This window comes from Plectropomus leopardus, chromosome 6 (assembly GCF_026936395.1).
Source record: "Plectropomus leopardus strain MGB_pleo_1.0 chromosome 6, ASM2693639v1, whole genome shotgun sequence".
Taxonomy (NCBI): domain Eukaryota; kingdom Metazoa; phylum Chordata; class Actinopteri; order Perciformes; family Serranidae; genus Plectropomus; species Plectropomus leopardus.
Window position 1 is genome coordinate 4,082,502 of NC_142181.1, and position 26,472 is coordinate 4,108,973.

Below are 26,472 nucleotides of genomic sequence, written 5' to 3' on the forward strand. Positions count from 1 at the left end.
CGTTAGATCTGGTTTACATCTCTAAGCAGTAACTCCTTTTGAGAACTCCCATCCCATCATAAACAGAACTTAAAGGGACCCTCTGGCACTTTCATAAAGTTTAAGAAAACAAAAGAGACAGTTTAAATAGATAATTGTAAATATCAAAGCAAATAAATATCCTGACCTCAAGTCCTTACAATGGGTCAACCCCCCAAAACTGGATCCTACTTTTCCCATGATGCAACTCAGGCGACATCCAAACTAACAGGTTTTCATTTAGAAGTTGCGTTATTAAAAGAAAATCATAGCCATGCACACAAGCAATTTATCACCATTTCAGAAATAATCTCTTACTAATGTCTGACTAAACATATCACATGGAAGCACAGGATGCAGATTGTCTACTTTGTAGTTGGTTGCTTCGTTATAGAAAACACTACAGAGAAGGTGAAAAAGTAAGACCAGAAATGTCCTTGCTTGGACCGACAACATTATAAGGTGGTCAAGGCAGTGAAAAAACAACTATGGGGACATACCAGAGTGGTACCAGAGCATTATCGCCACAGGACGCCATGGAAATGGGAAAGGAGTACCTACACAAGATCCTAAAAGGTTTGTAGACCTGGCTGAAATGTTTTGGCTTGACTGAGAGGACCCAATCGGGAAGCAAATGTAGGTGTTTGTGTCAATGTTTTCAAAAGTCTGTCTCCACTCATCCTAATTAAAACGCAACCTCTTAAGTTTACAAACGAAAACAATCCCCTCCTAATTGCCCACACCCAATAAACTCCACGTCTACAGATGTAACGCAGGGCTTCTGTTAAAATATCTAGGTCACAAACCTAATGCTAGATACCCTCAGAGGCATCATCAGGGGTATCTTTTCAGACATTAAAGAGCTCCCCACAGAGCCACAGAAGACATTATACAGCTGTTTTCATAGACTGAGCAGTCCTCCTTATAACAAGTAAACTAAACTTGATGTGTAAATTTGTTGAGTGCATCTTTAACTTGGCAAAGTTAAAGAGGCAACTGGTCTGAAAATACAGTTTTACAAGGACTTTAAATACCCCTGCAGCAACTAACAGACAGCATGGCTCAACTTCATCTGTGTTAAACTCCTGACTTTAATTAGCAGACAGACAGCTTCTTCAGGAGACAATGGGCTGCTTTTACTGCGTAAGAGAAAAGGCATGAAAAGACTCTGGTGCAGAATTATTTTATTGGGATGTGAGGGTCGTGACTGTAAATATCTTCCATATTCTTCACGCATCATGACGGATGGTGCTCATCCCAAACATCACTGCAGGGATGGACTGTAAAAGCAGCACTGGAGAAATGATCCGTGTCCCAAAATAACAAGCATCATTTACTCACTCCTATCGCCCAATCACCAACAGCTCATTAACTGTGATCACTGCTGCTGCTACCTGCTTTTCATACCATGCCTGCATTCCACATCTGGCACATTCATGTTGGCTTTAGTTATTTAAAACACGCCACTATCTCTTCTTCTTCCCTTCCTTCACTCTTTCATAAGAACCCTCTGACCTGGAATAAGCATGTAGGGATTCTTCCAAGAACCAGCGGATCAGGATTCGTTTTCTCCAAAGCTGAGCTCAGCGAAACCAGCTGCGGTCGAAATTGAGATCCATTTAATCAACGGCTGTGCTTCGAACACTTTCCAACAGGAAAACATGGCACAGCGCCATTTTTATAATTCTAAAGAAGTCATAAAGGTAAGGACAGGCGCTGCTGGTGAGAGCGATTGGAGGATAAGTGTATGGGCGTGTGATGTGAAATCCCCCCCAGGTAATCACTTAGATTGATTCGCTGACCTCAGTGAGGGAGAACAATTTCAACCCTCAGCACTCCAGGAATGATTCGTCCAATCACGGCCTTCATCACAGTGAGTGCACTCTGAGTATTACTGCAAGAACAGCATGTTTCTGCCCCGCACTGGGCTCCAGAGTGGCTCCACTTTAACCAAGAAACAACCAAAGGACTATGCTTTTAAAGAGCTAGAGTAAAGGACTCGTGGGCTGTCATTCATCATGTTGTGTTACCAGCACAGAGCTTTCTACACAGCACATCGTTAGGAGTGAGGACACATAAAGACCAGCACTGTCACACAAGGACACTGTAACCCCATTCTCTAATAAAAGTGCAGGGACACCTAAGTGGATTATAGAGCACATAGTGTAATGCAAACAAGGATTGATACAGACTGAGTCAAGGTGAAAATCTAGATTTAATATTTGTCAGCAAAATAAAAGACAAAAACAAGACAACTCTTCCACATTTTGTACTTAAAGGTGCACTATAAAAACTATAAATGTACTATACATCTCTAATGCCGTGTTCACACTGGACACGATTAGAGTGTTTTGTGCGGCACAATTACATACAAAGTCAATGCAAAGATGCAAATTCATAGCGGGCAGCACGATAGGCATGATGGGTGCGATGGACGCATAGACTATATAGATGAACGACACGCCCCCTCTTACCCCCACTATGCTTAAGTGAGGCTAAAATATCCAAGATACAGGCATCGTCATCGTGCGAGGATGATGTTTTTGAGAGCCGGAGTCTGCGCATTAGCGGTATCAGCAGTGGGGGAGTACCCGCCAAAACCAGCCACTCATTTCATCCATGTATGAGCGATGTCGTTCTTGGGGGTCACAACACATATGGACCGGTAAATCGAAGGCTTTGCCTTCTGCTCCTCGTTAAGTAACTAATTAATTTCAAAAGCTGCCTTAGTCGATCAAAGAAGGTCTACTGACTCTTCTGCATGTGAGATTTAAGTCTTCAAATTAGTCAAATAAATAAGCATTTTAAAGATTTTTTTTCCAATTCTGTGTCACAGTGGTCTTTATTACAAAAAAAACAGGAAAAATACTGAAAAGTAAAAAAAGACTGGACCTTCATCAGACAGTATTTATTTATTTAATACCAGAGCTGACAAGAATGATCATTGCACAGCCTTGTGAGCGTTCCTTTGGGACCATTCGGGCCAAACAGCATTAATGCCAAATCGTGCCTCAAGGGTATCGTGGCATTAAAAGGAGACGTGGTTAGCGGCTCAACCTATCTGACATGTGTGTGTGTGCAGCAAATATTCCATCATTTCTCTAATAACATCTCTGTGTTTTTTTTCCTCCACTCTGGTATGACCACATTAAATCTTTCCAGTGTGTCGGCTTAGCCTCAAGTACATTTCCCAGAAGATTAGATCAGAGGAACCAGAGGTGGTCAGAGCGAGAAGGCTTCACATACTACCAGAGTGAGTTCATGCACAGTCAGGACAGTACGTTAAAGTGTTCTAACACATATCATGATATGACAAACGCATGCTGTTATTTAAATACGTGCTCGTAACAGTGGCTTGGCTCTTTGGCGTAGCACATCGCGGCTGCTGTCGCATGTTATTCGCTGTGCACCATGCTGCCTGTCAGAAGCAGTGAAACATATTTCATCTAATGCATGTTCACAGGACTCCTGTCGTCTACACACCAGAGCAAAAAGAACATGCAAAAAGGACATAAACTGGAGGAATAATGGTATTTTGCTCAGCACTGTGATGTTTCTTTTAATCGCATTTTCTCTGATGAGGTTTCTGTTGGTTATCAGCACTCATGCCAACGATCAAGCTCTTCTGTTTATTCCAAACTAACCAGAATCATGAATCACATCAACATTTCTGTGCACCAGAGGAGTTTTTTCCAGGGAAAATCTACCAGCTACTGAGGGTTGTGGACAGCAAAGGGCTACGGTCTGAATCTGTTTTGTTGGATAAAGTAGTGCACTAACTTGCCTTTTCTTATTTCCATCTCTTAGAGAGCAAAAAGTGCCAGCAGAGATCATCTTAGGTAGCCTGGTTCGACACGACATCTTGGTTTTGCTCAGCGACTCAGACATTTCTAGTATTGTGTTCATTACTGCTGTTTAATTTGGGAAAAAATGAGCCAATCAGAGCTTTATAGGTTGGATTAAGAACAGGGATATCATATCCAGCACCAGAGCTAGGACAGGTTATTGATAGTCATCTTACAGAGATAATAACTCTTAAATCGACAGTAATTTCTTTGATCGACATGAAAAATGTTAATTTAACTACTGCTGCTGCAACCACTACACCTAACTACCTCTGATTCAACTGGACCAGACAAATATGTTCGTAACTACTGATCAGTCCAATCTGCAAACATGAGTACAAGCAAAAAAAAGGTTACAACTAAGTCTGTTTTTAGGGCTACATCTTAGATAGGGCTGGCCAATGTATCAATATTATGTTTATATTTTAGTGAGATGAAGCCCTTGCATTTGCAGTATTAAGATTGGACTTCTGGTAATAGTAATAGTATAGTAAATAAATTCACCAGCTTGTTTTCAAGACTTTTCAAGTCTGCCAACAAATAAACACTGCAGAAACTGCTTATTGCCATGACAACGAAACAGAGATCTTTGTTATTATAGCTTTAAATCATTTTTGTTTTATATTGACAGCTATTTAGGGGATTATTTTATGGGGAGAAAATACTTTATTTTATTTTTTTATTTACATTACTGAAAGGCTTAATGGGTAGTCTGATATCTATTTTATCTGTCTTATCACTGCAACTGTCAAACAAATCAAGGACAAAATATATAAAAACAACTGTATATATATTTGACCGATTTCGAAGTTTTATTATTTTGTCCCCGAATCCACCCTTCTGCTGGGATCAGGATTATCCTGATGGATCCTTGTGGATCAAAGGTATCTCAATCCTGCTAAACAGTTTTGAACAACACACTGAAGGTTTGATCCAGATCAAAAACAAGATTGGATTACATGATCTAACCCAATTTAAGAATCCTAATTTTTTTCCTTTTTCAAGATTTGATCCAATCCGGTAACTGAAATCCGACCAGACCAAGTGAGGCTGTTGCAACAAAAGAAAACCTGAGTGCACTAAATGGGACAAGGGTTTATTTTATTTCTTACTATTTACCATTTTTTAATTGAAAAGGAGGAAAATAAATATTCCTTCTCTGAAAAGTTTGGCAGACTGGCTTTAAAGTGGCTTTTAATCCTTTAACAGGTGGAGCCTTAAACATGTGAGATCTTACATACGGCACATCCAAAGTTATTTTACAGCATGCAGTACAGTCAGCTCTTCTACAAAAGCTTTAGTGGAAATCTAAAAGGTGCAGTTTGGTATTATAAAGCTTTCCACTTGATACCAGGATGAGAGCACTGCACATACCAGCAGCAGCTGAGGAAATCAGCCTTCCTAAGTCCCGACTGTGATTCAAAAAGCAGAAAATCACCGTATTACCCTGAAGCTATATATTTATGAAGCTTCGCCACACTTCGCTCCGCACATCCTGTCAGCCAAAATCCATTCTCCTCGCCAAGTCTCTGTACCGCAACTTTTTTTTTCACAATCAGCTCACGATGAGGAAAAACTTTTTTGTGATTTAACTGTTGTGCGCGACAAACAAAGGCGTCACCTCTAAACTACCAGCGTGGGACGTCACTAAAGCTGCAGACAAAAGAGATGCCCAAAACTACGGCCGACGGTTGCTATGGCAAGATGATGGTTTACAGCCTCGGCAAAGGCCAGGGAGTCAAACCCACCAGTTAATCAATGACTCCAGTTCTCAGAGCCGGAGGCCGTCAAACACAGACGCACATACCAGAGGAAGATATGGGACGGCTATGAAAGGAGTACACAGGGGAGGAGGAAGAGGAGGAGGAGGAGGAGGAGAGGTCAAACCCGGCATTCCCAGCATGTGGGAATAACTGTCTGAACAAATAAAAGGTTGGAAGAGATGACTTGGAAGAAGTGATCACATGTCAGAGCAGCCTGACGCCAGCGAGATGCCACGACGGAAGATATCTGGAGACAGCGGTTGCTCCCGGGCAGCCGTTTCTCGCACGTGCTTTTGAATTTCTGTTGCGCAGCAAATGTAGTTATTATGTGGGTCTCATGGAAAAATCAGGCGAATAGGTCGAGTCTCATTATGGTATTTTACAATCTGTGATCATAATATTACACGGGGAATAAAAATATGGATTTTGCATCTTGTTAAGCGGGTTTGAAAATTGTGATTTTTTTGCAATTTAATTATTAATTAAGCATGATTTACCACATCAAAGCTAAAAAGGTTCAGGTATTTTTAATGAAGAAGCTCACATTTACCAGGGGTGGGGTAAAAAAAAGAAATCGATACAGAAAAGTATGGTGATATTTTTGCATTGCAATATCATATCAATACACTGACGCCAAGTATTGATTTTCTTATCATGTAAATTATGAAGAAATACAAATTAAACTTTGGTAGCCGACTAGAATAATGTAATCAATTGTTTTTTCCAACAGATATGTTTTGCTGCAATAAAAAATATTTAAGTGAGATGAACAGACTGAAAATTTTATCTTATTAACCCTTTGAAACTTTATCTTATTAACCCTTCAAAAACATTCTAAGAAGGCAATGAGTTACTAAAGAAGAAATGACCCAAAACATAGCAAGAAACTAGTAAAAAAGTACAAGAAAATTACCTAAAAATATTTTTATTTTTTTTTAAATGAAAAAGTAAAGTAAAAAAAGAAAAAAAAAGTAAGGCAAACAAGACTTAGAAAAATTGCTTAAAAATGATAATAATTCTGTAACATAATTGTAAATAATCCTGATAATTATAAATATATTTTCTTAGATTTTCTCCCGAAACATTTTCCCTAGATAAAAAAAAATGAATCTACTTAATTCTTATCATATGTGTAACATTTCTTACCAAGTTGCTTGTTGCCTTTTTTCACATTTTTTTGGGGGGGAGAAATTGCGCCACTGTGCTCACAATTCAGAGGTTTAAATACTTGCAAAAGGCGTCCCAAAGGGCAGCCGAAAAAATGATGTCCTTCTTAATACAGATAATACAGATGTTGATATGGATTAAAATATATCTCAAAGTATTTTTTTCGTCATACTCAGCATATCACAGCCCATTTAAAATTGCATTATTATTGTATTGTGACTTAAACATTGTGATATCGTCTCATGGGGCCTCTGGTGTTTCCCACCCCGAACATTTACGATTCCAGTTAGTGTAGCGTCTAATGTAAGAGTTGTTAATAGTGCTATAAAGACCTAAACACGCATGTAATTTATATGACAGGACAGTAATGTGACACGTCCATTTAAAAGCGTAACAACTTAAATTTGTGATAAAAGAGTTCTGCAACTCGATTTTATTCATCAAAATCAGCCATAACAGTTAAAGCGGTACTCCAGCATTGCACTCTCATGAAGTTGGGGGACAGATTTGGAAAAAAAAGGTCAAAATTAAAGCAGCATAAGCTGAGATATCCTGTCTTTTAACTCCTAGTATGAGTCAAGCTTTAAAAAAAACCCTGAATCCTACATTTCCCATAATGCAACAAGTTAGTATCTTTCAATAAGCTGCTCTGGGAGCCACAGGAGGCATCTTACAGCTAATTTCTCAGTCTGAGTGGTTCTCCTCCTGAGGAGTGCACTGAGCCTCATGAGTTAAAATCTGCAGAGTGCCCCTTTAAAACTCTTAATCACATCACGCTGCTCTCAGCATCCACATCACACACGCAACAGATGCTGTCGGCCGCCGTCTCTAGCCGACGCTCATCACAGTAACGTGTCGGAGGCTGGTTACCGCTTGTCCGAACAGATGTTCCCTGCCCCCCCCTTTCTTTTGTCAGACCGACCAAAGCCAATCCCCTGCTGTTAAACATGCTCCCAGAGGCAGATGGCTGCAGGACCATCATCAATACATATCAAACCAAACTATGTGATCTACACGTGGTTTAGAGGCAGACTGTTGCTCAAAGTGGTCTAATTTCATGTTTTGTTTTCATTTTTCACTTCGTATGTGACAACCAATCAGTTCTCTGGAGCTAAATGTCTGATTCAGGTTAAGTCCAGACACCACAGGTTTAAAAAATAATCACTTTGCACTGACTAGTTTATTCTCCCTGCACAATTACCCATGTAATAATCACTGCCTCCGTAATTAATTGAACTTTTTTTGTGATCAAAATTGTATTTAGTTTTTTTTCAAACACTGGGTAGAAATTGCCAGAGAAATACATTTAAAATGATCAGAATTATCTAATTAAAATTCTCTTTATAGGATTATTTAAAATCTTAAGTTGTTTTTAGGTCCTTTCCTTTTTTAACGTTCCCGATTTTGTTTGATTTTTGGGGGTTTTTTTGCAAAATTTTGAGATCTTTCAAAAACATGGGGGAACAGGCATTGTGCAATTTGGCGATGAGATGTCCTGCAAACTACAAAAAAATGATTAAAAATTTGGAAAATTGTTTTTTAAAAGGTAGAGAGAATATTTCAGAGGAAATATATTTTAAATTATCATAATTATATATATTTTTAATTATTTTATAGAATTATTGTAAATTTGAAGTTGTTATTAAGGTAATTTCCTTTTTTTACAGTTTGTTTTTTCTTTCAAAAACATGGGGGAAAACAGGTAATGAGCAATTTGGCAAAGAGATGTCCTGCAAACTGCAAAAATGTAATACATACGGAAAATCGTTTTTAAAAAAAGCTAGGGAGAAATTTACAAAGAAACATTTAAAATTATCATAATTATATATTTAAAAATTAATTATACATTTTATGTAGCTTTTTCAAGTTATTTCCTTTTTTTCAGCGTTCCTAATCTTTTGTTTGTTTGGGGTTTTATTCTAATTCGTTTGCCAATTTTCAGGTAATTTTCTTGCCCTTTTTTGCTCATTTCTGGGTCATGTATTCTCAACATGCTCATTGCCTTCATCCCATGTTTTTTAACGGAAATTTAGTTAATTTGTCTAGGTTTCAGGGTTAACTGTAACAACTGCACTAATTACAACTTTGTCTGAAGATAAGACACAATGTTAAAAAACAAGAACTGTATATATCAGTATTTCTGGGTGGGAGATTATTTCTATAAAACTCAAGGACATGTGCTGACGTGCTAATTAAAATGTGTTGTGAGACGTGGGCGTAGACACAAGAAGAGACGAGTTGCCTTTTTGTTACTCCCACTCCAAACAAGCTTGTCCTGCTGGTTCCTATCAAAACTACATATTTACAAAAATCAGACATGGAGAGCAGAGTGGAATTCAGCACAACACAACCTGGTCCACCCGAGGCCCTGCTACGTCTCATTTGGACACATTGCCTTGACCTCGGTGCAGTCAGAGGATGTTCGGTCATGGACTGTGTCAACAACAACACACAGGAACACACACACTGACCCAGCGTATGAACACCAGCTGCTACCAGCCCCTTTCCTCTCCCTCTGAGCTGCAGTGCCCCAGTTGCCCCTCACACATGTCTGACCTGTGCTCCGGGCCCGCTGGGAGCCCACATCACATTCACAGCAGCCTCATGACTGTCTGAGAAGGGGCTTTTATCTGACTCCTCACATCCTTTCTTTACACCGGGGGTCAACACAATGTGTCAGAGAAGACAGATGTTTGAGGAGGTGTGGTGGAGACAGAGAATAGCCACACTTGTAGAGTAATGTGGGATGGAACAATGGCGCAGTGAGAAGGTGCTGGTTTTGTACTGCCCACTATGGCTGACTGGGAGCTTCAGATGAGAGAACTCATGGACCCGGAGGCCTCTGAACAAGCAGAAAGGAAAGCTCACTTCTATTCCAGTTAGCAGCCCTGGTTAGGTCACATTGGCAACCAGGAATAGCAGTGTAACAGTAGACAGACACAGTGGGGTCTGATCATGCCAGGCTGGATGGGGGGGTATCTGCAGATCTGGCAGACCTGTATATGTTTGTAGTCTATAAACAGAACTCACATGGAGGCATTGGGAAGTTAGAGCTGACTGGAGACAGCAGCGCTAAAAGCAGGTGTTTGTGTTGCATGCGAGAAGTGACAGACCAAACTCCATTTAAAACTCTCGCCTCTTTAATTTTACTCGCAGTTATGCAAAATGTGTCTGCATACAAGTGTGATTTAAGCAATTCAAAAATGTCAAAAGGGTGTTTATAAACATTCGGCATAAAAATAATCCGAAACAGTATAAAATCTGAACTTTATATACACTTTTTACACAGCTAGCTACCGCCCACAAGGGGAAACTTTAGTTGACGAGCAAGTTGAGAATAACGGGCAAAGACCACAATAAAAGTAGGATTTTTAAAAGTGTGAGTAGGTAATGTTTACTGTATATATGCCGAATTACAAATAAACTCAAATTCACTTATGGAAAGCCGCAATAAATGTTCTTTAACGCGTAGTTTGCCCGTATAAGAGCATAATGTTAAATTTGTTATATTTTTAAACGTGGTTTGGCGAAAGCGTCTATTCTGACTTCAAAGACTAAAAAAAGACATCAGAAGCAATGCAAGACTGACAATATAATACCCAAAATATTCTGTCTAGTAGCGCAAACTACAAGCAGCACTTCCAGTTTGCTCTGCTCTGTTTCGTGTCTCCCTACAGTCCGTAACTCCATCCGCCGGCTACAACTAATTACAAGCCCAGCAAGTGCTGAAAGCAAACACCACCACAACTACAACCGACCTAAAACCACCAAAACACATTCAAACGAGCTCACATTAAATAGAAACCAACTTACTTTAACTCCAATGAATGAAACTCCTCTCTCCCTCCGCTGTTTTCATCGCTTCAGCTCCTTTAAATAAAACCACGTGTTGTTTTTTTTTTTTTCTCCGTTTCTGCGAATTATTGAGGAACAACAGGATCGTTTATGGGCTTTTTGTCCCGACGCGCTTTTGTTATGATAATCCTAAAAGCCCATAGACTCTTAATATATGCTGCAGATATGTGAGTGTTCACAAAGGGAGCTGTCTGCTTGCCCACTTTGTTAAAACACGGGCTCATCCACTGGTGCGTTGGTATATCCCAGTTCATTCAAACCAGTGCGGGAGTTTACAGTCATTGTAATCTGTCCATTGTCTCCTTCCGCGCTGCTCGGATAGCGAAGACGCTGTCTCACAGTGCCGGGGCTCCGGTGAGAGACAGTTGACTCACAGTCATCTCTGAGCCCGCAGAGAGTCTGGGGCTGTCAGACTGAAGGAGAGAAACTAGAGAGGAGGAGCAGGAGGGGAAAAAGGTGGAGATCCTGAGTCACAGCTGTGCAATGAGAAAGAGAGGGGAGGAGAGACGGCGGTGGAGGGGGGACTAACTCTCACTGGGTGGCACACATCTTCATCCACAATAAAGGAACTGATCAATAACATTTATTGATTCATTGATTATATTCATGTCAGACTTTTTTCTAATCTAGGAAACAGATTCCCTTGAAAAATGTCAGCACACACACGTGTATATAGGATTAGGGCCATGTTAAAGACAAAAATGTATAAAGTCATAATATTACAAGAATAAACTTATAATATTATGGTAAAAAAAAGTTGCAATATATAAAAAAAAAAGTTGCAATATATATATATTTTTTTTTAGTAGCAAAATTAGAAAAAACACGTATTATTACTAGAATGAAATTGTAATTTACGAAAAAAAGGCAATTTTACTAGAAAGAATAACGTAATTCTATGAGAATTAAGTTGTAACATAACGAGAATGAGGTCTTACTTTTACGAGAAAAAAAGGCTTAATTTTATGAGAATAAAGTCGTATTCTTATGAGAAAGGGGATATTATATTACGGAAATAAACATATCACCAGCAAACTATACCACAGGCAGTCTCCTTGGCAACCACTGTCCCCGGTCTCAGCTGTGCCACAGTGGCACGACTTTATTCGTGTAAAATTGCAACATTTTATTCTCATATAATCAAGACTTTCTTCTCGTAAAAACTACAACTTTACTTTCCTAACATTACAATTTTTTTCTCATAATACTACTATTGTTTTTCTCAAATTATTATGATATTTCTCTTAATATTAAATCTTTATTCTGAAAGTCTCAAAAAAAAAAAATCCTAAAGCTGGCTCTAAAACTCCACCTTACTTCACCTTTCCACCTTATTAGTCAATTAAATTATGTTTACTTTATAAATTTAGTTTTATTTACTTAATTTTGTGAGGTTGATGAAATTTGACAAGCTGATTTTATTTAAAAAAATCTAGGACACCAAATGCCTCAAAAAATGTAAGCAAACTTTTAGTCTTAATTTATGTTTACTGACTAATTGTTGAGTTTACTTAACATTTCGTTACATTTACTTGATTTTGTGAAGTTGTTACAGCTTAGAAATGACAAGTGAAATTACCTTGTTTTTTAAGTGTTAACAACTTCAGTAAACCAAATTAGTCCGACTTAACTCGATCATCACAAAAAGGATTTTGCCAATGACGAAGTGAAAGTTCTGTTTTGTTTACATGTTTAAGAAAATACAAATGTGATTTTGTAGTTTGCAACAAACATACAAAATACAGATATATAGCACAGTATACTAAGGTTGCTTAAACTCAAAAAGACTGATTTAAATAAACTTGTTTTTAAGCTGCAAGAACTTCACAAAATTAAGTAAATATAACTAAATTTTAAGTTAACTTAACAATTAGATATAAAGTAAATATAAATCAAGACAAAGAGTTATATTTACTTACATGTTTTAGGGCAATCAGTTTCCAGGGTTATTTTAAGCAAAATCAGCTTGTCAGATTTTACAGTGTTATGTCAATAAAGTTGTTTTGAACAGACAGAGTGCCACAGTACATGTCAAGGTGTGGCTCCCTCTATCATATCATAGCATACTTTTATCACTATATAAAAGAACAAAGGTGAAGCCTCTGCATTTGAGAGCCATAAAAAAACACATTAAAGGGAGTATTCGGGGTAAGTGTTCCCTCGAGACACATTAGCCTCTGCTATAAATATTACGATAACGGTTTGGCATTACTTGCTTGGTTATGATATTTATCTGCCCAACTGACTTGAATTAGAGTCGGTGTGTTTCTATTGAATCAAAAAAAACAGTGTAAACAAAAAGGCAGAAAGATAAAATAGTTTGAGGCCACATAGTTCAGTGGTGGAACAAGTATTTAGATGTTTTACTTGAGTTAAAGTAGCAATAAAACTGTGTGAAACTGTGTAAAAACTTAATTGTAAGTTAAACGGCCCTAGATCTAAATATATAGCCTAGACCATATGTATTTTTCAAAAATACAAATACATACAAATACGCCTGATAATACAAATCTAATAATATGTCATTCTATTCACACTTCCACTAAATACATACATTTAACTATTTTTCCATCTCTAGTCAATACAGTTTTAAAGGTAGCATTTGTTAAGTATTCTGTACTCAATACAGCAAATACTGTTTTTGTCACAATAATTAATAATTCATCTCGAAAGTAAAATAAAATAAAATTTAATGGTAAATAAGGTGCCAGAGTACATTTTAAAAAAGCATCAAAACAGAGCTTGGTCATCACAAGAAGTTCAGGGGAAAGACCCCCTGGACCTCCTACTGAGGTCTAGGCTAAGCCCCCAGTGTCCTCAAATCCAAAAAATGCTCCTGTCAGATATTTCAAATTTTTAAAAAATAGAGGAATATTATGGGCAAAAAGTATAAAGTCAAAAAGTCCTCAGTCCTAGCTTGACTTGGTGGAGTAGTTTGAACTATGTATTAGTATTAGTAAGCATAAACATGAATAACGTGTAAACATAAACATTTAAAAAATATATCATGAGTAAAAAGTACAACATCAAATAGCAAGAAATACTCATGTAACATACAAGTACCTAAGATCTAAGCAAAAGTATCTACAGTAAATATCCATCGCATTCAAGTACAATATTACCCAGTTCTAGGGACCCAGTATGAGAAAGTTATTTTTGTTAGACACTACCTGTTACAGAATACCTGGAAACGCTGACCAATTAATGCAGACTGGGCTTTTTCAGCAGGGGGGCTTAAAGAGATAGGCGCTAAAACCGAGTGTTTCAGGCAGAGAGAAAATACAGGTATATTCAGGCAGACAGTATGAGAAAAGTAATGTGTTTTTGGAAAATTAAAGCATGGAAACATGTTCGAGTAGAAACCCAGAACACAGGTCTGAACCTAAAAATGACCACAATATGGGACCTTTAATGGTAACAATCATGTTTAAAAACCAGCTTGTCTTACGCTTCATTCCCAATGTACAAAAAACCTGCTAACGACTGGCTTTTTAATGCAATGGGAACGCGTACGATCAGCATTCACACCCGGGTCAAATGACTGTGCAGTAGACATGGGTTTTTAATCGTTCAAATGGGCATTGATGGGAACAAAACACCCGTGTGAACGCTGTAATTTCAGATCGTTAACAGGCGAGATGCAATGACCATCACCGTCACCAATTACTGTCCCACTCCTAAGCTGCGTTCAAACATTATTCAAAATTAGTCTGCACTGAGTTTGAGAGAGAGAGAGACTGAATAAATACGAGATATATAAAGAGAAGCAACTGATGAAAAGTTTTCAAAGACCGCTGATCCTACTGCTGTTCTCCGGCATGGACACGCCAACAATAGAAGAAAGGCAGACTCATGTGCTGCAGCTGTGTGTTCATTGGCAGGGGGAATAAAGCCAATCACCCATATTTAGTGGGTTTACCAGTATTTCAAAAACCCATGTGCTTTCACTAATTTTGCTGGAAACGGGTATTAATGTCCTCACTCCTCTTCCCTTTGAGTTCCTCATGACTGACTGAATCAAGTAGACTAACCTTTATCCCTTTAAAACATCAGCTCATCCCGCTTTGAACAAACTGGCTTAGTTTTTACATGCCCTTTCATTGTTGGGATTTCTCTCCACCAGCTCTTCTGATTTATGTTCCAAATCCAACAGATTACTGCTAAAGCACATCTTCGTTTTGTAACATTACTGACTTTTTACTGCTTGATTTTCTACTAATTGTAACACTGACAAGTTGAAGCCATCTACCAAAAAAAAAAGGAAAAAAGAGCAGGCAGCACCAGATCTGTGACACACAATCCGTCTCGTCATAGCTTATGATGCATCCTCTGGACCTTACTTCATTTGTTTTGCAGGAAACATTTAAGTGCACTACAACTCATATAATGTACATAACCCATGGGAGTGGCAAGTTGTTGTGTAACCAATAGTGTCTGATCCACTTCCTGCTGTAAAATTAGATCTGTATCAGCCTCCATTAACACTAAAGAGAGCGATACCGCCCTGTCAACAGCCAGCTTTCATGTCTACTTCAGCTCTTCCCTCCGTCATTAAAACGCTTCCAGGACGCCGTCAGTGAACTCTGGTTTACCCGCACACTCATTCTTCCACCTGAAACCCCCTCTGGGGCTAAAGTGGGATCTGTCTGTGGGAGAGGGACAGTATAAATAGCCCTGTCTCCCTGCTCAGGTTACCCAGCCAGAGTCCAGGTTGACATACCAAAAGACAGAGGGACACAGTGACAGACAACACTCATGTTCTTCTATGGATACGTCGCAAAGTCCTGAGAGACACTAACACTGTCTGCAGAGAACATTTAGAAAAGAGTGACATGAATCCATGCAGTATGCTTGTGTTGTTAGAATTTGGTGCACGGTAAAGTACGAGGCACAGATTGTTAATTTGTGCACTCTGAAAGTGACAGCGACATTTCTGCACATTCAGCTCTGAAAAAATGATTCTAAGTAAGTGCAATATTTACGAACTTTGTTAGATTTATTCTTTAGTTAAAAATATATGAAAAAATGTTAAACTTTATATCTAAACGCGACATATTTAATCTAAATGTTAAATGTTACATCTAAAAGTTAATTGTTAAATATAAATATTTATTGTTAAATCTCAATGTTAAATATTATCTCTTAATGATAAACATTAAATCTAAACTTTAAGTGTTGCATCTAAATTTGAAATGTTTTATCTATATTGTGAAATATTAAGTCAAAATGTTAAACCTTTATGTTAAATATTATCTCTAAATGTCAAGCATTAAATCTAAATGTAAAATACTAAATTGAAATGTTAAAAATGCCATATCTAACTCTAAATGTGATTTAAAAGTGACTTTAAAAAATTTGCATCACTTTTTAATTATGAAATGCAGAGAAAAGTTGCTGTTACCTTCAGAGTTCATATCTTTACAATCGTCGCCCAAAGTAAAGGCAGACAAGAAAATGAGAAATAACACAACAGTGTGTGATTTCTCAGCCGCACAGAGGGAAGTTCACATCCTGTGAGTAATGATGAGTAGTGTCCCTTTAACTCGTAACACACTGTGCTCCATCAGAGGCTCTGATGTAATCTTGTATGAATTTCCATGATTAAATTGAAACGTTTGCACAGTTTACAGTTTTACTTCCTCTCTGATTTATTAAAGCAACACTGCAAGATTGTGATGCATATTTTCATCAAACAGAACAAAAACATTTCTGGTAATTTGTGGGCCTTCCCAAAAATTGCTATGACAACAGCAGCGCATGTAGATGCAGCAGCCAGTAGCTCCTCAAATCCTTGCAACTTTTTTGGTATATTTTTCTATTTTTCGACTCCATGGCCCCTTCTGCTGCAGCAAAACTTTTCTATGATAGAGAACTTCTCAACATCAGGAAAAGCTGTGTGGGGTTTGGACTGAATGGAGTAGATCACGAAATGATCTCCACCAATGGCATTTGCCAAGCGGCCAATCAGATCAGAGGGGAGAAACGACACCAAAAGTGACGGATGAAGAGAGGGAAGAGAGCCGGCATCAAGGCAAGGCTGACCCGACTTGGACTGAGTGCTGTTCCTTTACCAAGCCTTCTCCTGGCTAATGTCCAGTCGCAGGAGAATAAAGTGGATGAGATGTGATTGAGGCTCACTCAGCAACAGGAGATCAGAGACTGCTCTGCACACATCTTCACAGAGACACGGTTAACCCCTAACACCCCAGATAAGCTATTACACTGGATGGGTGGACCATGTTCAGAGCCGACAGGACACAAGACTCTGATGCAAATTCAAAAATGCACTGCAGGAATTGAATGATGTCATCAGCAACAACATGCCATTTTTTACTCATTTACATTATCCTGTGTCTGTCTACTTTCTGGGTTTGTGTTTCTGGAGTCTGAAAAATCCAGTTAACCTCTGCCCTCGCTTCCTCGCAATCCTTTACCTTTTAAATGCCAAATCCCAGGGGGTCATTTTAGTAAAATTCTACACAGCATCTAAATCTAAGATCCACCCAGGCTGCAGCCGATAGAAAATCAATTCATCTCTTCCTCTGGTTTCTTCGACATCTGCGTGCCTGAAAGCTCAAGCTGTTAACTCATTAACACCAGAACCTCTGGCTGTTCTTCAATTGTAGCTATTTAAAAGCTCAGACTGTGCATTTTATTGAACCAACCTACTGCCTTGTACGCTGCGTTTTCATTGACCAGGCACGGAGCGGATGGAAATGAGATCATACACGCAGGCAGGCAGGTAGGTAAAGTGCGACCAAACTTGCAGAAACAGAGAGCATCCAGTGCAACAGAGTGCATCATGGGACAGGCGTTTGAGCCAATTCCTACCTTGTGACAGGCGGACGGGCTGTGTGACCTGGCGCCCGTCTATAGCACAGAGGTTCCCACAGGGGTGTAGCGTGATGACCCCTGACCTGTTCTCTATGTAGCAGTGCTGGGCAGCCACTCCGGGGCCCTGGATGTTGATGTCCATGGGACCATGACCCAGTGTGGTCCGGCCTGGGGGAAGGGAGGAAGAGTTAGGAAAACACCAGTGGTCCACCTCTGATAATATAATATACAAAAATAAACTAACAAGGAGTTCAGATAAAACAGATTATTGTTTTTTTCTTTCCATAACAAAGACAGTATAATAAAGAAAATGCAGCCGGGTCTCCAAGAAGACGTCGACATTGTACAATTCTGCAAACCACAAATGATCTACAATTCAACGTTTTCTACATGTCATATCAGTGTTTCTATAGTGATTTTATGCCAAAACATGATCTGTGAATCTGTGGTTTGCAGAAATGAACAACACCAACAACAATTGTGTTTTATATGCTTTATAAACCTCTGTATCATAATCCTACTTTACACCTTTTTCTTTATATGTAGATTCCTAATATATATTCTTTATTCCAAACAACTACAAGAAGCACTGCTTGATTGTGTTATCTTTGACCAATGATTAAATATAGCACTTGTAAATAATTTGTTTTTAATTGGTTAAAAGGAGAAGTCATAGCCTCACATCACATCATACTTATGGGGTGCAACACATGTGCAATGAAATCAGGTCTGCTCTTGCCAAAAGGCTCAATAGCTGGTGCACTATCATAGAACATTGGGATGATTGATTCATTTTACTCAGGTGTTAACCCTCCTTCAGTCAGAATATTTTTGCATGAAAAATAAAGATATAGACAAGAATTCCAAATTTGTTATTATTGGAAAAAATCTGGATTATAAGAGAAAAAAATTCCACCCAAAAGCACCTGCGCTGCCACAGTCTCTTTATTCCTCGGCTGTCTGCTGTAACCCTCCAAAATCTCCAGTTACACTGCACATATGTCATACCACATAGCTGCCATGGGGTCAAAGAGTGTATCCAAGCCTTCATTGAACAGCCTTGCCAACAATAAGGAAGTGCAGCCTGTCTGTGACCTGAAAGGCAAAACCGAGGGCAAAAAGAGGACGCACTTGTCCCACCACTCGCTGCAAAGCTTATTGCTCTGTGCACACGGTTATAAGTGAAGGCGACTCAGATGCGTGTATCAACATTTAATCCTCTCTCATTTGGACTGTGATGTCCCAAAAGTCAGAGGACAACATTCAGAGAGACTTTAGTGAGAAAATCGACATCCCGCACACCTCATTTGCGATCAAGAGTAAAGTTTAATCAAACGTTTCAGTACAAAGACTTTCATCGGGTTATCTTAAAAGACAATATGATAATTTTAAATAGGTTGTTTGACCCATGTAGATCAATTAGGTCACACCAATCGCAAACTGTTGTTATTAAAGTTCACTCTTGATTGCAGTGTGCGAGTTTTTGTTCTGCTTTCATCGGTCTTTGGTTTTCTTCAATGTAGCTGTCAACCTGCAGTTTTCACCCTAAGAAAATCAACCTTGAGTAGTAGGAACAATAGTAGCAGTGTTGCCCTTCAGAGTCTGGTAAAATCTCAAAGGCAAGCATAACAAACAAAAACACTTTACACACACACTTTTACACACACACTCCCCCCACACACTGACTCACACACACTATCCTTGCCTGGACATAACCTCTGGAATCCCCCTGCATACCAGCCTGCAGAGGCACAGACAGAGACAGGAAGGCCGGCAGACGCACAGGTACAGCCAGACACACACATGCATACGCACACACACACCCACACACACACACACAAACACACATGCACGCACACGCGCACATACACACACAGAAAACAAAAAGACTATCATGCAAAAAGGCAAACCAAAGGCCAAGAAGTCAGCAGACAGAAACACATGATGAAGCCTGCCTGCAGCTCAGACTGAGACAGGCGAAGTTGAAAGATAGACAGAGGTGATAACAGGTCAACAGAGACGTATAAGTGTGTGTTTTGTTGTTGTTGTTGTGGCCCTTTGTAAAACTTGATAAATGTAATAAAAGTAATCTAAAATGCACTTAATGTAATAAAGCTGGCAGCACAATAAAAAGTTAATATCGAAAATCAATGTGAGGTTGAAACCTAATACGTTTACTGCTCTGTTTTTGACTACAACTGAATAATGCAAGTGTGATTAGAAATGTTAAAAGTGTCCTAAAAAGTTTTCAAAAATAATAATGAAAATAATATCATCCAATTTCATGTTACATTTACAATGACAATAAAGATATTCTATTCTTTTATCTAAAAATAATAATATAACAATTATTATATTATTTTTATTGTAATATAATTCAGATTATATCTCACCCTCAGGCAGGGGCAGCAGGGTGATGGCTGTGCTCAGTCGTCCACTGCCCAGGCTGACCAGATGGGGGCGCTCTGCCTGGAACTTCAGCCCCTTTCCAGTCTCAAATAGATCCAGTGGAGTGCTCTAAAAAGTGGGTCACAAATAAAGTGTTAATTACATTTATCTTGAGTTTGGATGAATGTGCCTTTTTTTAAATCAACAGTTTGTTGTAAATGTACCGTTCAAATTGACTGATTATGAGGCTTTTCCTTTCTTTGGCCAGGAAAATAAAAACATTTGCGGAAAATGTGGTTTACTTGTAATCATAGAGGGGGATGTTCTTAATAAGGGTGGTTATAAAAATCCCACTTCTTGGTAGGCTTTACTACCATTTTAGTGCCATTTATTGTTGCATTTTTTTCCACACAAACATGCCACAAATTGCATTATATCATTCAAATAAAGTGGTATTTATTTTGTACTAAATAACTATTTGTACAAACTCACTCCAAGCTACAGGTGCTATAAATCAGAGACTGACTGGGAACACCTACACTGAAAGTCTCCACAAAGAAAATGTCAATCACAGCTTTGCAGACATTGCAACATACTGTGTGTCACATTTTCTGTCTCTACGGCAAAACTCTAGCCCCTTTATCACTGACTGTTCAAGGTGGGAATATCACGCCACTCTGCCACCTCGCCATTGTGTACATAAGGTACAATTACAGAATTAGAGAATTTGTCTTGTCTTTCCTGCGTCACATGAGGTAGTAACAGTGTGGATACGCCGCTGGACAGCTTCAGGTTGAAATGCTGCAGGTTACAACGTAATATAAGGAGCTGGAAGGTCCCTGTAGGGCAGATGGGAGGGACGATGGATGGGTCAAACAAACCCAGGACTTTCACTTCTAACGAATATAAAGCTAAACCATGATTTTTTTTTAAACCTAAGCACATGCTTTTATTACCTAATCCTAACCATGTGCTTTTGTTAACATCCTGGCACTGGTTGTAGCATCCCGGAACATCAACAGCAGACGCGGGAGGATACCGAGAGTGTAATCTGTACACATGAGAAGCTGTTTTGTTGTTTAGAAAGTGCTGCCAATGCTTATGTTATATGTCACAATAGAGGCTGACAATGTTGTGTGAAACGTCACACCCCTCACGCCTATTTTGATTCTGCTATGCCGGCATGCTGTCTAATATTACACACTTTGAGTGGGATGATGCTGCCATCATTTGGTTCTAAAAAAATAAAAGAGGCTAAAAAAAATGGACCTGCAGCCCTACAGCAGGATCTCTGTGTACAAAGTGCTGCTGTCTGGACAACGAACGGCACACCGTGAATGGGACCTCATCAGCAATTATTTCCTGTCCATTAGCTGAACTAATTGGTTTTGCATGACACAAACAAAGTGAATATCTCTTATTAGAGGAGAGATAACACTCATATTTCTGTCCTGCACAAATGGCAGTTTTACTGCTCCACTAATGCACCAGGCCTACAGCAAGCGGTCCATCTTCCCCTCTGGAGCTGAGAAGAGGAGTCTGAATGTCTTCACTATGGGAGGTCATTTCCATAGCTGGCTGCTCTGGCTGTTTACATATTCCTCCACACACTGAAGGAAGTGTGTGTGTGTGTGTGTGTGTGTGTGTGTGTGTGTGTGTGTGTGTGTGTGTCTGTGTGTGTCGTCTTCCCCTTCTCCCCCCTCTCCCCCTTGCAGCTCTGCCTGAAGCACCACCGTGTGCTCTCGGCACAGCGAGGGGGAAGGGATGTCACCATAGCAACAGCACTCCGCAATTAAGAAACATGAAGCTCCTGGAGGGCGATCAACGAGCTAACTTGTGATGAGCACTTCTCAGCACAGCGATGCCTGAGCATAAAGACAATCCGGCTTTTTAGTCGTCTCCTCATTGTCAAATTACTGAGTGCGGAGGGGAGTTCTGGCAGGGGTGCAGCAGAATGTGTTATGTTGGGTTTTTCTCTGCAGCTTTACCTCCCAGGGTTTGACATAATCAAACAAATTACTTCTCCTGTTATTCCAATGAGAGAAAAGAAAAAGAGTTATATATATTTTGGTGTATCAGAGAGAAATAGGCAGTACGCCAGTACAGCCCGCAGGACTGATCGCCCCTTCCCCTTACATTTTGTGTATGGTGCATACATTTTAGCAACAGCCAATTATTTCAATTGTCCGATTTTGCCATACTATCCGATAATTTAGATCAATCAAATCGACCAATCATTTTTCTGTCACATGGAAGGTATGAACATACTTTTCAACCTTGAGACCTCAAGATAAGGGAGGATGCAAAATAGATATAAAAAAATAGGAACGCACGTGCACGCACGCACACACACACGCACGCACACACACACACACACAAAATAACAAAAAATAACAACTAAAGCAGCAGAGAGCAGCTGGATGAGAGACGGAGCGACGCACTGAGAGTAAAACTTCTGCAGAAGTCACTTTCCACAGTGTAAATTTTGACTGTTCTGTCAGTCTGCTGCGATCTATCCATCAGTCGTGCGATCAGCAAAATGTGTCACTTATTTTCAGTAGGCCTACTTTTTTTGTCATTTGTTGAAAATAGTAAAATCAATCTCAGTTATTTGGGTTCACAGAGGAATGGCCAGACTGAGCTTCGCTCTCGCATCAACATGCGCACACACCTGGCACACACTCTGTATACAGGCACGTTTCATGAAAACAAAACTATTTCTGTGCATTTTCGGTATTAACTCTCTAATCAGCTGCTGCATGTTGGTGAAACACAGGACACACTGTGGTGAGGACGGTGCACCACAGACTGTGCACACTCAGAACACACAAGCTGGAACCTGTTTCCATGAATGATAATTTTTTCTTGCAAAATAGACAAAAGAGCCTAAATTTAGCAGAACTTTACTGGAACTGACAGAGAGGCATCTGGAAATGCCGGCGCCTTCGCCAGTTTGACAAAATTATAAAGCTGTATATTGTTTAGTATTGCTTAATTTTGTGTTTTATGCTTTGGTGCATGAAGTGTTCTGCATATAGCATTTACAGAACATTTCACCCCTGCTTGCTTGATTAAAAACACATCAAAATGCATAAATATTTCAGGATCCTGTCTATTTATCAAGTGATCCTGTGTAGTGATCGGAGCAACTCTGCTTCATAATTTAATGATTTAACAGATGATTTGATATCTTTTATAATTCAGCATCACTGGAAATTCAGCATATCATGCCAGTGACAGCGAGGTGTGCCTCCATCACTTAGCATTCACTTTACTTTACAAATTAGTTTCACATCACAGCAAATGATTTTTCACTCACATTTATTTTGAGTCGACTGAAGAAGAGCGTGCTCCATAGTGCTGATAACGCTCTGTGCCAGGTGAAGTGTTAAATGAGTTGTGATGGGCGTGGAGTCACTCACTGGCATGGGATTTGCATTTTTAAAAAAGTGACTTTTTGTCCCAATTTTGGAGCCCTTACATTCCTTATTTACAACCTGTACGCGGTCATTGACCCAGCCTCTCGCCTGGTTAGCTAGCCGTGTGTGTGCTAATAGGATTATGTGATTGTGGTGGTGCCGTCGGTGGAGTGGGGTCAAGCCTAAGAGGATTGCTGAGATAGAGACTCGCTGGGAGGCACTGGGAGGCTTACTGGGAGGAATGGGAGGAGAGGGGAGATGTGCCAGTGTGGGGGCAACAATGCAGGATTCATACGGCCTCATCTGCTGTGTGCTGCTGCTCCCATGTGGTGCACGCAGCAACAGCCTCTGTCTGTCAGTTCATACACAACATGTAATGCGCAGGTCTGAATCTGCATACGCAGTAAATACCAGATGTTTCTACATCTGTAACTTTAAAATAATGTTTTTGATTAGGTTTTTACAGAACACATCTGTACTACAGACCGTTTTTGTATATGTATGTAAATTATCGATGCACGATAATGATCAGGACTGACAATTATCTGCCCGATCATGTGTCTCCGCCGGTGTCTCCGAATGTCCGCTCTGCTCTTTCCGAATGTCCGCTCCGCTCTTATTCTCCGCAGGTGTCTCTGCCGTTGTCCGCACCGCTCTCATTCTCCGCCTGTGTCTCCATACGTAGGCTACGCTCTGCTCTTATTTTCCGCCGGTGTCTCCTAAGTTCTCATTATCCACCAGTGTCTCCGTTGGTATCCGCTCCGCTCTCATTCTCCGACGGTGTCCCCGAATGTTCGCTCTCATTCTCCGACGGTGTCCCCGTTGGTGTCCGCTCTCATTCTCCGACGGTGTCTCCGAATGTTCGCTCTCATTCTCCACAAGTGTCCGCTCCGCTTCACCTTTGTTCCCATTCTTGGATCGTAGCTTTTATATAAAGAATTATTTCAAAAAAAATATTTTTCTAAATCTATTTATTTCTTGGAATTTGTGGAACATTTCCTACCAAGTTTCTCATTGCTTTTTTTTGCTGTGTTTTTGAAAGAAATCAAATAAATTCACTCAAGTTTCAAAGGGTTAAATACTTGTGAAAAGCATCTAAAAGCAGCACAAGAAAAGTAAATGGTTAAGCTAACTGTCAGCACAGAGAAACAATTTTCTTCTCCATTAATAATAATTTGTTTACTTTTCATTATTCAACTCAACAGAATCATTCTTTTGTCGAACATGCTGGAAAATTACGTTCTTGCTGTATTCTTATTTATGTTCCCGTTTTCCTTGAAATATCGGCAGCGTCCCAGTTTCCCCACATGAATCATTAAAATTTCATCTTGTCGTGTTTATCTTCACTTCTTGCAGCTTCTAACTGCCATACATTTACAGAAAAAAAAGTCTGAAAACACACACACACACAGTAACTTATGTCATTTTTGGTCACATTTTATAGACTTACATTAAATTTCTGGAGACTGCCCGTAACCCTAACCACTGACCCCCAAACCTGTTTTTTTCCCCAATTGGGGACACAGCTTTTGGCCCCATTTGCACAAGCTGTCCCCAATTAACTGGCCTTCAGTCTTAAGTGTCCCAGAAGGTAGCCTAAGTTGGACACGCACACACACTGCCTTCCCTTTAATGCCTGATAGGATTGTCGGACCCAGCAGGTGGGAAACGCACACAACCAATCTCCGGCTCTGTCTAATTACTGACTCTGGCTGAAGATTCCTGCTTTACAGCACGCTGACATATGCTGTCAGGACGCGTCCCAGCTGTACTGCCTGACCCGACCTGCCGCCTCTTCCCTCAGTCAGACCTCCAGCTGTGTATTCATCACATCATCACGGAGCGCCAAAAATCTGCCAGAGCGGCCGACGTGCTGACATTTAGCATCAATGGATGCTGTTATCAGAAGAAGAGAGCGCGCACTGTGTGTAGGAATGAGTTCACACTGGAAACATGGAACAAATCTGACACACTGAGAACATATGACATTGTTTTTCTGTTACTTTTGCCAACTCTTGCTCTCTCTATTGTTCCTTTTTTAACATCTCCAAAAACACACTCACCTGTAACACCTGGTGGGTTTGCCGTCCACACTCGGGCATGTTCCTGTTCAGTCGGTCCATGTCCACTGAGCTGTCTCCCTGCGACACATGAAGGTCCTGAGAAGGAAATGAGGACACTTTATTAGCCGGATGGTGAGCGATAAATGTCGTCATGGGTGACTTCATCTCTGCTGGACAGAAACGGTTAAGTTACAGCATCGACATTTTGTGTGTTTTGTGTAGCCGTGGTCAAAGTGTGACCATATTTAGTGGGATTCCCCCTCCCCTCTCCACCGACACTAATGTGTCAAGGTGTGATTCATAGTGTGAGCGCACACACACACGTAACAGATGGTTGTCAGCATTTAGCAACACACTCTGAGGAAGTAACACACTTAAAACACAAACACACATTTAAATCTCTTGGTAGTTGACACATTCACGGGAAATCAGCCACCTTGGCTGCTCTCTGGTCTCTCAGTCTTTATGAAAACACTCACACACTCACACACACACTCACACACACTCACACACTCACACACACACACACACACACTCACACACACACACACACACACACACACACACACACACACACTGCACCCAAATCCCACAAATTCCTCTCTTCTTACTCAGTCATTTTGGGGTATTTCCATCAAGTCAGCACTAAGCAATCAGCTATAAATATATTCTATGTCTATCTTGGGACACTTGTTAACCCACTAAAATCTGGATCAACATAACTTTTCTTCTGCTGCTTTCAGATGCCTTTCACGAGCATGTAAACCTTCAAACTTAGTTTTAAAAAAGAAAAAGAGATAATCGTTGGAAAATAATCAAATAACTCAGGAAAATATCAAGAAAACGAGATTAATTATTATAATTATTTATTTAAAATAAGGTTACAGAGAAAAATAGAAAAATGAATTAATAATAATAATAATAATAATAATAATAATAATAATAATAATAATAATAATAATAATAATAACAATGACAATTATTATTTTTTTTTTTTTAATCACTTCTTTCAGGTCATACCCCATTTTTATATATTACTTTTCATTTTAATGCTAATTTCAAGTAATTGTTTTGTAGATTTTTACTAATTTCTTGCACATATAATTAAATCTACTCCTGG

General features: G+C 39.5%; 1 protein-coding gene across 16 annotated transcripts in view; it reads right to left on the bottom strand.

The window, feature by feature from the left end:
* Nucleotides 1-26,472, bottom strand: part of phldb1b (pleckstrin homology-like domain, family B, member 1b) — a 140,248-nt gene that overhangs the window by 90,158 nt on the left and 23,618 nt on the right. For 15 of the 16 annotated variants that reach the window (XM_088078519.1, XM_088078520.1, XM_088078524.1 and 12 more), the window contains exons 2-4: nt 25,353-25,448; nt 19,876-19,999; nt 17,480-17,650 (exon numbers count right to left, since the gene is read on the bottom strand). In XM_088078519.1, the coding sequence (XP_087934645.1) occupies nt 17,480-17,650; nt 19,876-19,999; nt 25,353-25,412 (355 nt within the window). In that variant the 5' untranslated portion in view covers nt 25,413-25,448. Of the gene's footprint in view, nt 1-10,606; nt 11,072-17,479; nt 17,651-19,875; nt 20,000-25,352; nt 25,449-26,472 lie in introns of those variants that run through there. The other variant, XM_088078525.1, reaches the window with a different exon arrangement.